The sequence below is a fragment of the Patagioenas fasciata genome, chromosome 3, assembly GCF_037038585.1.
Source record: "Patagioenas fasciata isolate bPatFas1 chromosome 3, bPatFas1.hap1, whole genome shotgun sequence".
NCBI lineage: Eukaryota > Metazoa > Chordata > Aves > Columbiformes > Columbidae > Patagioenas > Patagioenas fasciata.
In genome coordinates, this window is record NC_092522.1 from 104,444,737 (window position 1) to 104,457,509 (window position 12,773).

A 12,773-nucleotide genomic window follows, 5' to 3' on the forward strand; every position below is an offset into this window, starting at 1 on the left:
ACGGGAAAGCACCCCCGGCCCCGCGCCCCCGCCCCCGCAAACATGGCAGCGGCGGCGCGGCGGCTGCGGGCCACGGCTCCAGCGGGGAGAGGTGGCAGGTGAGGAGCGGCGCGGCGGGAGGTGTCGCCCCCGCCCCCTGCCCGCCTTGCCGCCGGAGGGCCCTCCCTCCCCGCCGGCTCCCCGCAGCCGCCAGGCGGGGCGGCGGGGCCGGGTCAGCGGCTCGGCGGGCCGGGGCCGCCAGCAGGCCGGCGGGCGAGGCGGTGGCGGGGGGCGGGCTCCCGGCAGCGCCAGGCACCGCTCCTCCCTCCCGCTCCGGGAGACCCCGGCGGGGTGACAGCCCCGCCGCGCCGAGCCAAGCCGTGCCCAGCCGTGCCCAGCCGAGCCGCCCCGGCCGGGGCTGCGGAGGCAGCGCCCGCTCCCGACTCGGCCCCATCGCTGCCGGGACGAAGAGAGGCGGGAGCCGCCACCCCTGCGCCCGCCATGTGGAAGCTCAACAAGAGCAGCAAAGTTCTGCTGGACGACTCGCCCGAGGAGGAGGAGACGCGCCCCCGCGGCCCGCCGCCCGCCGCCTGCGCCGCCGCCGCCTTCGCGGCCCCCCAGGTAGGAGCGCGGAGCCCGGCGGGGGAGCCCCGCGGGGCCGGGGAGGGGTCGTGCGGCTCGGCCCCGCACCCTGCTCCTCTCCGGCGGCATGAGTAATCACTTTCCCCACCCCGAGATGTGCCGAAAACCGGACTGTGGTCGGAAAAGGGGGTGTTTGCGCGGGGTGTGCAACTGTCACCCGTTTTTTGGGGGTGCTGACTGGTCTGTCCTCCTCTCTTTTCTTCCAGCAGCCGGCCTCCGGCATTGCTGGGACTTGCTGTCCTTCATTCCAGTGGCTTCATACCGCAGGGTACTTTCTCTCCCAGCCCTAGGCAGGAGCATTGTAACCCCTCTGTTAAGCACAATACATTAAACGGTGATTTGTAAGAACATGATCTTCATTTGCAGATGTGTGCGCGTTTGTGTAGAGCGCTGTCGTTTTGGCAGGATTGTTTTTTCTGTAGTTACAGTAATGGTAGTTGGCTATCTTGAAATAGCCGCAATCTTATTTGAAAGCTTTCATTGTTAAATGATAAGTTAAATACCAGCAGTGACCTCCTCAAAGTACCGGTTGCCTAACAAATACAACCTGAAAGGAAGGGTATCAGATGAGTATCAGGCGAAGCAACTAAAAGAATGTTTGTTGACTTGCTTGCCAAAACTTGATAACAATTAGGCACCAATCCAGCTCAGAAGCGTGGTACACTAGCCAGTATTGCTTTGTTGCTGAACTGATCTGTTGCCACAGAGTATCTTTAGATGTTGAATGCGAGGTTGCAGGAGACATGGGTATCTAAAGCAAGCAGTTGCCCAGGGCAGCAAACTGGTGAGGTTTGTATTCAAAAGAAGGTACAAAAACCCACCAAACTTCCCACCCTATAGCTGTCTTGCCTGCCTTGCTGGAAGAGCTGGAGTGGATCTGGATAGCCTACCTTCTCCTTGAGTTTCTGTTTGACAGGTGCTATGGACTGACAACATGTGTGGCTACTGCTGAAGAGCAGCTTCTCCCAGTTGCAGCAGTTATTCCCTCCATCTTCCAGTAGCTGAAATCACCAGTCTGCTTCCCAGTTCAGCCTTGCCTTGTGCTTTGCCCTGCACATGAACAGAGAGCCCTGGCCCTTGCTACTTGTTTGACAGCAGCTGTGAAGATGCATATGGATGAACAGGATTTTCTCATTTTGGAGAGCCCACTCAGGGGACGTAGGGGGATTGTGGGTTGGAGATGACCCGAAGTGTCTCCCACAACCTCTAATACAACATCTAACCTCTCCCTCCTACAATTCGTATCCTCAGGTGCTTGGAAACCTCCACTGTTTTCACTAAGCTGCTGGCATGTGCTATCCACAGCCCTCCTAGACTTGCTTACCTCCTGAAACCCTCCTTGAACACCAAAGCTCACCAAAAACTTCCAGTAAATCCCATTGACTATCCACTGCTTGTCTTCTCTACTTCAGATGCTCTAAACCCCCACTGAGGCTCCTGACCTTAGCTTCCCCGTCAGAAGATGATTCTTCAGACTTCTGTCCTGACAATTCTCCCATTATTTTATCCTCTACTTCAACAACAGAGGTCGTTTTTGTTTGTTTGTTTATTTGCTTTTTTGTGTCCTGATCGTCTTTATTGTCCCGGGCTTCAGTTTCATTAGTCTCAAGTTATAAGGGTGATAACAATGATTTCTGGTGCAAATGGTTTGCCATTTTCATAAATTTTAAGAAAATCACTTTCCAGCTCCCATGGTGTCTATTACCAGTGGCAATGGAATAAAAGATGTGGTTTTGGTATTGTAGGTGGTAGGGGAAAAATAAATTATTCTAAGGCACTAAATGAAATATTGTGGAAGATAAAGGGTTCAAAAAAGTTAGCAAGGCTGTAGTGTAGCTTGGCACAGAAACTGGAGTGAAGGCGAAAAGCTATTAGCTGTTTGCCTCTTAAAATCAAGGCGATTTGACAATTTGTGAAAAAAGTCCCCAACCTTCCAAAAACATTTAATGTAGTTATTTGAGGAAGCTTCTAGGTCAGCCATAGGTACAGTATTTCTATAACATGGCTTAGACAGGTGTCAAGGAGAAAGTGTGAGGTAACCAAATGCACTTGTTCAGCTTGTTATCGCTGATTGGGTTCAAGGGCCTTGCTGGTAATCTTTGACATTTTTGATGTTTCATCAGAACCTGTTTCTGTTCCAAATAATATGATTGCAAGGGAGTGAAATCCAGTAATGTGTAGAGCAATTTGGCAATGACCTGCACTTCACTACTGCTGTGTCCTGACCTGCAGCACCCAAGCCCCTGACTTTGGAGGACAGTAGCACCACCAGAGCTTGGAGGAGTTATGGAGGCAGTTCTCTTAGTACTTCAGCTATGCATGAAAAAAGTCTTGTTCTTCCTCAGCCTCTGTTTAAGTTGTCATGGTACTGCCTGCTTAAGCTGTGAATGAGGGACTGCCTCATAAAGACCAAGATAATCCAGGACTTTCCTAATTTTCTGTCTTGAGGGCCAAAATCTAGATAATTTGAGTGCTTTTTAAGAAAGTCCAGCACTAGATTTCATGGAGAAGTTTACTGTTAGATTTCATTTCCTTTATGTTCTTTTCTGAAATGTCATTTGGTAAAAAATGAACTGTAGTCATCACATTTTGACTTTGATTTTTGATATGTTGTTTTCCCCAACAACTCTCTTTTGTCTGTATTTTCATTTTTAATGCGCAAGGGGGAAGAAAAATCCTTAAGCTTCTACCATTCATGCTATAAATAATGCTGAAACTTCTTACTTCAAAGAAAGGAAATTGGTAGGCACATCTGTGTCATTAAAACAGACCAGGTTGAAAGTGTTCCAGTGTAATGAAATCTTGGTGCTGTATGTTGTTTCTTCAAAGCTGAGAAAGAGTGACGGAGTTCTCACCATGCAACCTAACAATTAGGATATTGCAGTAGCAGACAGCAACAAAGAATTAGACTACTATAAGTTTTGAAAACAAACAAAAAACCAAAAAACCTTTGTTACTCTACCGAAATTTTTATCATCCTATTTAGATATGGAAGCCTGATCTGGGCTTACTCAAACAGACATTTGAACTTGTAGAAGTTTTTTGTTCTTAAATAGTAAGGCTTAGTTTGATCTAAAAAGAGAAGTTTTGACAGTTCTGGTTTTGTGGAATACAGAACAGTTTGATTTTGTTCCAATGGAGAACAAAAACAAATTTCAGAACATGAAAATTGCAATGGGAGGGAATTGTTGGCCTCTGGCCACTTCTTAGCAAAAGTTTCTGCATACATTCAAGTACTTTGAATTGTTAACATGTATTTAAAATAGTAAGGTGTTTCCTGAGATAAGAAAGACAAGTAGATTTTGAAACAGGACTTGTGTAAATAAATGTGTGAATTATTGTATTTTTTTTTGACCACACAGTTTTAGACTGAATCTTAGAAGTTAATTTTAATTTGCACTTTGAAGCATAACTATTTTAAATTTATGCAGTGAAGAGGCTTTGTTGGCTAAAGTTACAATTAATACATGAAGGCAACTTAACACATGTATAAAATGAAATTATTATGCTTTTTGTGTGTCTCTCAAAATATGCTAGAAATTTGCCCTGATGCATACCAAACTTGCATTCAGTTTGTAACATAGTCATTATGTTTTGAACTGTAGTTATATTTTTGGAAAGGGAAAAATGTTGGGTTTTGACTTCTGGAAGGCAACTCTTCAGCAGCGTGCAAAGCTCTCCTTGATTCAAGCCTCTTATCATTAAGCAGTCCTCAGAGATGTCAGTGCTGTATCAATATCGCATGTAACTCTGACGTAAAATGGTGCTTGACTTTAAAACACATCTATATAGTTGAGGAGTGGATGGGTGTCAGATTGACCTATATTATCTGCTGCAACTTTACCTTTAATGTAAAAATATTTCAGATCCTTAGCTTTGATTTGTTCTCCCTGATTGTGTTTTTTTTTGTTATGTTCAAAGAGAATATGTGCAAAAACATGTTTTATGCTGAATTTTGTTTAGACTTGCTTCCTGGATGTTTTAAAGTTGGCTACACAGAATTTTAGTTATCTATTTTAATAAAGATGTTTAAGTCTCTGGTGAAATTTTAATACCAACTTTCATCTTAGAATGAGTTGAACTCAGACAGGCCCTGCAGGAATGGGTGGGAGCTGAGCAGCATTTCTTATGTTCTACTAATACATTGAATAAGGGTATTTTTTAATTAAAAAATAAAGCAGTCAATGTTAATCCAGCTAATGCCATTCCTTCATGTTCTGGCCATTCCAGCGTGTCTCAGGCTTTGCCTGCAGTACTCATACAATTCCTTCATACCTTCTCCTCTCTGCTAGCCTGCTTTTTTTGCTTTCATCAGAGTTATTCTTGTGACATTTCAGTGACATTTTCCTGGCTAAAATCCACCACCTGTATTCTGTCATCATTCTTGAACATTAGATGGTGAGACTGACAGTGAAGACTTTCCCGAGCCCTTCCTCAACCTGCCTTTCTTGCTTTTCCTCCTTGTCACATTCGTCTTTCAGCAGCTTCTTGAGCAGGTCCTGTTTCCTTCTCACAGTCTTCTTGGAGCTCTGCGGAGCTGATGGTGTCTTTGAGGGCTTTAGGCTTTCTTGTTTTTAATCCCTTGCATTTCTGAGCTGCTTCACTTTCTGATTTATACTGTCATCTTTACCCACTTAACCCAGATCAGATCTGCTTCTCCCCTCTTAGAGTCTCTTCGTTGGTTAACTCTGACTCAGAAGGCCCACAAAACACATATTGTTTGGTTGGTCTACTACTGTAGACATGAGTATCTATTTTTTTTTTTCCAGTCAAGTTTATAAGCTGAAGGTTGTCAGTGTTTTTTATCTATTGTTCAAGAGAGAATTTGTGTCCAATACTTTACTGCTGTTTCCCCTATAAAGTCCAGGTCTGCTTTTTTTTTTTTATTTATTTTTTAAATTTATTATTATTTTTCTTTCTGTCTAGACAGCTGAAATTCTTGTGCAGACCCTCACTTCCCATCCTGATGGTGATTACTTCCTCTGCAGCTTCTAATACCTATGTCTTATTTCCCCATGCCCTAGTCCCCGCAAATCCCATTGCTGTTATTACTGTTGTTGCTTATGGCATAATGTTTAAGTCCTTCTCATCCTTTGGTTTCCGTTTCTTCAGCTGTCTTCCCTTTGTTTCAGGACATTTACATTTAAATCTCTGTCTTTGCTTTCAAGGTTTTTCTTAGGTTTTCTTAATATGCCCCCTTCCTCTTCTCTATTTGCCGTTTTTATCACTTGTATCATACCTCGAGCCAGTTCTGCTTTACTGGCTCCAGTCACCAGGGTATGTCCACAGCCTTGTCTGCCTCCCCTTCAGCCTCGCACATATTTATCCCTTTTCACTGATCTGCAAAACCATATTCTCCTCCACATCATTGCTTGAGATCTGCTTTCCCTAACCTATTCATTCTATCTTCATGGGGTTTTGCAAGGTTTCCGGAGCCATACGCTCTTAGCAGTGATGGATTTGCTACCATTAATATACAAATTAAAATATAATGCTTTTTGAGAAAGATTCATTGTTTTAATCCATTTAATTATTTACTGGTAAAACAAGTTTATATTTTTTTAATGTAAACTGTTATAGAAACTATTTGCCAGATTGCATGAGGGCATCCGTAATGTAAGTAGAGCTATTAAAAATTACTGAACATTTTATCAGGTAGACAATCTTTCATTTTTGTCATCATCAGAGGTACATTTCCAACAAGTTTTGCTGCTGCTTTTTTGTGAGGAGCTCCAGGACAGGTGTGTGTGATCACTGTGAGTGCTGATAAAAGCCGCGTGTCAAAAGGAAGCAGCGCATGTGCTGGTGAACACTGTAACCCAAAATATTGTGTTCAACCTGTTTTGCAGAAACTATACTATGAAAATATTGCCATTATTCATGCAAGAGCTTTTTTAAAGATATGTAAATTAATTGCAAATGCCATGACTGAATAAAAAATGTATGTCAGCTACTGTCTTTTGAATTAGCATCCATAGGTTTGTTTTCTAGATCAGAAAAAGCAAACATGAACTTCAAGTACGAAGATTTTCAGTCAGAAATTTCATGAAAATTGAAAACTTCACTGGAATATTTGAATTGTTGCAGAAATTGAAGTCAAATCCATTATTTTACTTTCTTTGTTGCAGCTTCGACACTGATGATATTTTGATCTTAATACAGCTGTTTCCATTTCTTGAAGCACATTTGAAATATTATAAATTGGGCAAAACTAAATTCTTAATGAGCTGAGCTTTTAAAAAATATTTTTAAGGTGTTTAATAACATTCTTCCAAAAATATTTCAGAGAGGCAAAGTCTGAGTAATACGCAGTATAGCCACTTACTACGGAGATGCGCAATAACGTGAACAATTAATAGAATAACCTCATAGATTGAGGTAAAAACAGAAAGCATAAGAATCTGGTGTCTGATGTTTCTCTTTGTAACAGCAATAAAATGCAGAACTACAAAAGTATTCCTATGTAAATACTTAACATTCTGAAATGAATCTTCTTCAGCAAGTTTGACCATTTATATCAATTGACAGTAGGAATATGGAAGTAATTTAGATATTCTATTTTAAAATATAAAGGAATGTAAAGCAATAACTGAAGTGGCTGAATGAAACAGAGTTTGTGAAAATGCTAAACAAGTTTTTGACAGCTGTGCATGATAAAGGAAAGAGCATCAACCTAATTTTGGTTCCTTCAGTACTAATAATAATTTGAAAAGTGAAAATGTAGGAAAACTCTTTTTCATCTTCCAGTCAGTCTGGTGAATAATAAGTGGTTACAAAAGATGGGGCCTGGAAGATGGAAGCGTTTTTAAATGCATTGGATGGGTTGGCTGCTGTATCTGAAATAGTCACCTGGATTTGTTAAAGTCAGTGGAGTGAAATAAGTTCTTTTCGAAATGGTCTGATGAGTTATGTTTTAGAAGTATGTTTCAAGATTAGTGTTGTCTACTAAATATATCTCAAGATGAAAGTATAATTCTTTAACATACTTATATATTTACATTTTCCTTTTCTTTATGGACAAAGTATTTTCAGTTTTGCCAAAGATTGGCAGAGGAAACTTTCATTATAGGATTCACTGTCAGTGCTTAATTGCAGTGGATTTAAAATGGTTTATTGTCATAATGTAGATGTTTTTCTAAGTGTAGTGAGCAATCTGGAGTGGAAAAGTATTTTTTATAGAAGAGAAAAATTAGTTTAAAATACTGAATTACTCTTGAGAATGAATAGACTTCAGAAATAGTAGGGTTAATATTTTTCATTGTTGATATTAATAGGAAACTTCCAATTTGCACCACCTGCCCACATGGCTAGTTTGGTTCACTCTCTTGCTTTAGGGATATGCAAATAGAAGGTTGACACATAGCAGTAGATGAAACATGGACAAGACTGATGAAATGATCTTGATCTCAGTCTAGGCTCCCTCTGCCAGAAAGAAGTGGAGGCAAGTCAGGGTTCAGCATGGGAGTTCTGTCTGCTGAACACACAGCCCCGTGTCCCAGGAGAAAGCTGGGTATGACTGAGTAATGCATCACTTTATTTGTTAAAATTGCAAACTTTGTTTTTCCTTAAAGGGCATGTTCAGTTTTGTGTGAGTTTTTGGTTACAGTTCAGCTTTATTTTTCAGCTATGTTAAAAGAATATGTTGAAAGCAGTATAGTTGTTTGGGTGCTTGTTTACATTTGATCACTGTTGCCTCAATTTCATGACTCAGAGGGCATATACCCACACACTGAATTTTTCCAGGTGCATATTATAGTGCAGCAAAGGTGTATGTTCCAGATGTATATTATAGGTGCAGCAAAGAAAATGAGGCTCAGTGCCACTGATCTTCCACTGGTAACTTTCATCTTACCCATGCTTGAGTGCATTTTGCATTGGTTTTGATTCAGTTCTAACATGAGGTAAGCAGAGCGACTTTTGCATTAATAATCTGCTTTAGTCTTGTTTGTTTCATTTGATATAATGGCATCAAATGGATCCAGCTCGAACCCAAGGAAGGGGTTTCTTTTGCCAGCTGTATTTTAAGATGGTGATCTGGCAGTGTGACCTCTTCCAAATCTGTGCTGTCTCTGGTCAGGCTGTGTATACATAGTTGTTCAACTGTTTGGTTTGTAATCAGTGTTTTGGGAATCTTTCCAACTTCAGAGGTCAACCTTCAGGTTTGTGATTTCCTGAGTGATTTTTTTAAACACTTTTTTTAACCTTCCACTCTACTATCACTAAATTATTTAGTGGAGCTTGTGGAATATTGGAAATTTTGTTAAATTCTACCCTGGAGTGTATCTCTTGAGGTGGTGGTTGTTTTGGTTTGGTTTGGTTTGTTTTTTTCCCACTTAAATTATACGTTTGTGCTTCATAATCTAATTTGCACTTACAGGCATGATAACCTAGACTTTAAATTACTCTTAGTCCTTGATGAGATGTGTTGATAGGCAGAGGGGATGTAGCAGGTCAGCAGAAGGGCAAGAATTTGTACCAAAAGGAGCTACTATTTTAATAATAGCTTGTTTACTTTTATGTGTGCTCAGCTTTGACAGCTTGTGTATGTATGATAGGAAGGTCTCACAACTGGGTAGAGAAAATCGATAATATACCGTTTTATGTATTAGAGCAAAAGAAGGGCATGCAGGGTGAGATGATGCTATTATTTGTCTTAACTCTTTGATGTCCAGTGTTTCTCATCTTGGCCTGAATTATGAAAGTGAATGATCTAAAGAGACTAATTAATTACTTTACCACAAAGGAAGCTGAGGGAAGTAGATTACAGTTTTGATCTCTGTACAAAAAGGTTTGTGTGCTAGTTGAATTAATCCCTAGAGTACCTTATGGCTTGCAATATGTCCAACAAAAGGGCACTTGTTTCCTTATGAAAACACACTGCACATACCAGCCTTCCCCTGCCAGAACTGGAAGGCTACTCAAGTTGCTGATCAGTGTTTCCCACTAGTGCTAGCATTTAGTCACCTATTAGTTACTAAATACTGTCGTGTGGGCTGCGTTTTTATTTTATATTAAAGTAAAAAATGAATTGTTGTAATTATAAACTGCCTAGATTAAAATACACTGAAATAATGTGTGTTCAGTGTCAGTATGTGTTATGCTGCATGATAACAAAAGCTCATCTTCACTCTTTACATGTAGCTGTACAGTAGATTGTCCCCTAAAGAAAATTTGAAACAATGCCAAATTTTAGGCTCCCTGATCTCTGAATGGTAACAAAAGTAGAGAATGTGTATCAGAAGAGTGTGTACTAATGTGTATCACCAAAAAAACACAACTTATTCTGTGAGCAACAAGTGAGGACAGGTTGTATATGACTTCTCATCTTTTGTCCTCACCTCTCCCCAGTGGTGCCACTGGTCCCCTGCCTCCCTCTGGCTCCTCTTTCCCTCTGTCACTGTTTTTAAATACCTGACCCATCCCTTCTCCACAGTGCGCAGGTCCCTCCTGCGCTGTGGCCGTGGGTGCCTCTGGACCCCACACAGGCTCCTCCTGCGCTCTCTCCCTGCCGTGGGGCATCACTCAGCTGCTCTCTGCTTTCCCTGCAGTGCATTTTCTACAAAATGTTTCAAAATCTATTGTCTTTGAGACTGTTGAATTCAAATCTACTGGCCAGTTTTGATCAAGACTTGCTGTGAGCACGAGATGTATGGATGGACATCACAAGCACACCACAGTTGTCTGAGTCTCCTTTTAGGCATTGTATCTTAAAAGGATACTATGGATACTTAGAATCATAGAATCATTTAGATTGGAAAAGACTTTTAAGATCATTGAGTCCAACTGTTAACACTGTCAAGTCCACCACCAAACCATGCCCCTAAGCACCACATCTATATGTCTTTTAAATACCTCCAGGGACGGCGATTCAAGCACATCGCGGGGCAGCCTGCTCCAGTGACTGACAACCCTTTCAGTGAAGAATTTTTTCCTAATATCCAATCTAAACCTCCCTTGGCACAACTTGAGGCTTTTCTTCTTATCACTTGTTACTTGGGAGAACAGACTGACACCTACCTCACTGCAACCTCCTTTCAGGTACCTGCAAAGAGTCATAAGGTCTTCCACTCCAAAAAATAAAGTATTATTTTAGGTATTGGATTCTCACCAGTTGCTTTCCTGAGGGTTTCGTATATTTTTAATCTTTGTATTTCATATCTTTTAACTTTCTGTTGTCGTCTTACCATAAGCCTCAGCTGCGTGAGCATAGTTACTCCAAACTGCTCTCTCATCCTTTGTGAGGCAGCATGTTGTATGTCCACAGAGACACAGTCCTAGTTGTCACACTTTTAAAGAAGCAAATAAATACCATTTTTTGTCTACTATTTAGTGTGAATTACATCTTTTATAAACAAGGGTGTTCACATTTTATTATGATGACTTCCTAGCCACATAAGGTGCTTGTTGCATCTCTCAGTTTTTCTCTAAAAGCTCAAGCTGTGACAGCTGCTTTGTGCTCTTGCTTCCTTGTGCTCTGCCTTGCTAGAGACTGGATGCCTTCACACTGCCATCTTTGCTCTGTAGTAGAGCATGAAGTCTGTTCATGCACTTTCATGTTTTTATTATCCTTCTTAAGATATTTGGAGAGGTGGAAGATTGAAAATGTGAGATGTTATTTCTTTGGAAGGTACTAACAGTGTCTTGTTTGTTCTGGAGACAATGTTGTTGGTTGTTGAAACTGGTAGCTCTGCCAGCCTGGACGTCTGAGATAGGTTATCCTCTTACCATACTTCCCCCTGAGATTTTTATAGTTCTTTTGTTTTGTTTTGTTAGTGGTTTTGTTTGTTTGTTTGTTTTTGGTTTTTTAATTTTTGGTAAAAATTTGGACAAATCAGATGAAGTATTCTCTAGCTCTTACCCTGTGTCCGATCAGAGATGCCATCATGTTAAGTCTAAGGCTTTGTAACCTCATCCAAAAGTTTGGGAGCTGGGTGTTGAGAAGAAAGAAGGAAAGTTCTGAAATGTTATGTGTGTGGCATTTCAGTTTAAAGCACTGCCCATGATTCTCTTAAAAGGGAAGGAAAAAACAAAAAAGAGAAAAACTGATTGAATTTCATTGTAGAGTACTATACAAATCTTAACTTTGCCATTTTTGGCTACCCCTCTACAATAATATTCTCCTGTATTAAAGACAGCTGACTGAAATCCAGAAGTTAAATAATTTGTTAAGATCCACAGGAAGTAATATTCTCATTATGGATCATAATAGGAGTTCCCGACTTTGTGTTCTGCCACAACAATTAAAACTGTCTATGTACAATTCACTTTATTTCAACACACTGTTATTGTGGCACTGTAGCGTGGTGGTCTTCGTACTGATTCTAAAAATGCTCCTAACTCCATCCTTGTCCCTTGTATAATGTAAAGTATTGCCTATAAAGTAAATGGAAATGTTAGTAGGCAAATAATTTTTAAAATATATTTATAAAAATAAGTATAACAGAAACAGATGCATGGGATTTGAAGCTGGTCTCTCAAAATGAAGCTGATACATCTGGGCCCCCACATGACTGGAAATACCTAATGCTTCTCATGCTGGCTTTCTCACCTCTTTCTGATGCTGTTAGCAAAGTGAAGGTGGTCCTTGGTAACGTGTAGGAGCTGAGATACTGTGTGTTTTGGGAGTCTTGGGATATGTGCATGTGCAGTTACCTTAAATGGAAAATTAAGGTTATGGAGCAAAGAGCATAAGAACTCCTTTGCATTTACTGTAGTGAAAAAGGAAAGAGTTGATACATTTGATTTTTAAACAGTAAGTGGCTGACATAAGCAAAAATGGACCAAAGGAAACGTAGGGGATTCTGTGAAACAGCCACTTCAAATATAATTTCCACAAACGGTTCTGTTGTAATTTTGTTTTTTTCTTGGAATTGGAGTTGGATAATTTCAGTTATAGGTAGCTGTTCTTGTTTTGTACTTGGAGACTGTTTATATTTGGAGTTATATGTAGAGGAAGAAAAAGTGTCATTTTTTTCTCATTAAAACACAGGCTATGTATGCTGTGCCCCACTTTCTATATCTTTCTTTGGCCTCTAAAGTGCTCCTGACACTGATCTTACTTGCCCTGTCTTGAAGAGAATGTTGATAGTAACAGGAGGACCTGAGCATGCTAAGGTACCAGCTTAATTCAGAGATGGACCGAAGTGCTACCC

General features: G+C 40.7%; 1 protein-coding gene across 1 annotated transcript in view; it reads left to right on the plus strand.

Annotated features, from left to right (window-relative positions):
- The first annotated feature begins 230 nt into the window (after positions 1 to 230).
- The window catches only part of TDRP (testis development related protein), a 28,807-nt gene continuing 16,264 nt past the window's right edge, over positions 231 to 12,773 (plus strand). The window contains exon 1 of the mRNA XM_065835405.2: positions 231 to 600. Within this exon, the coding sequence (XP_065691477.1) occupies positions 481 to 600 (120 nt within the window). The 5' untranslated portion in view covers positions 231 to 480. The remainder of the gene's footprint in view (positions 601 to 12,773) is intronic.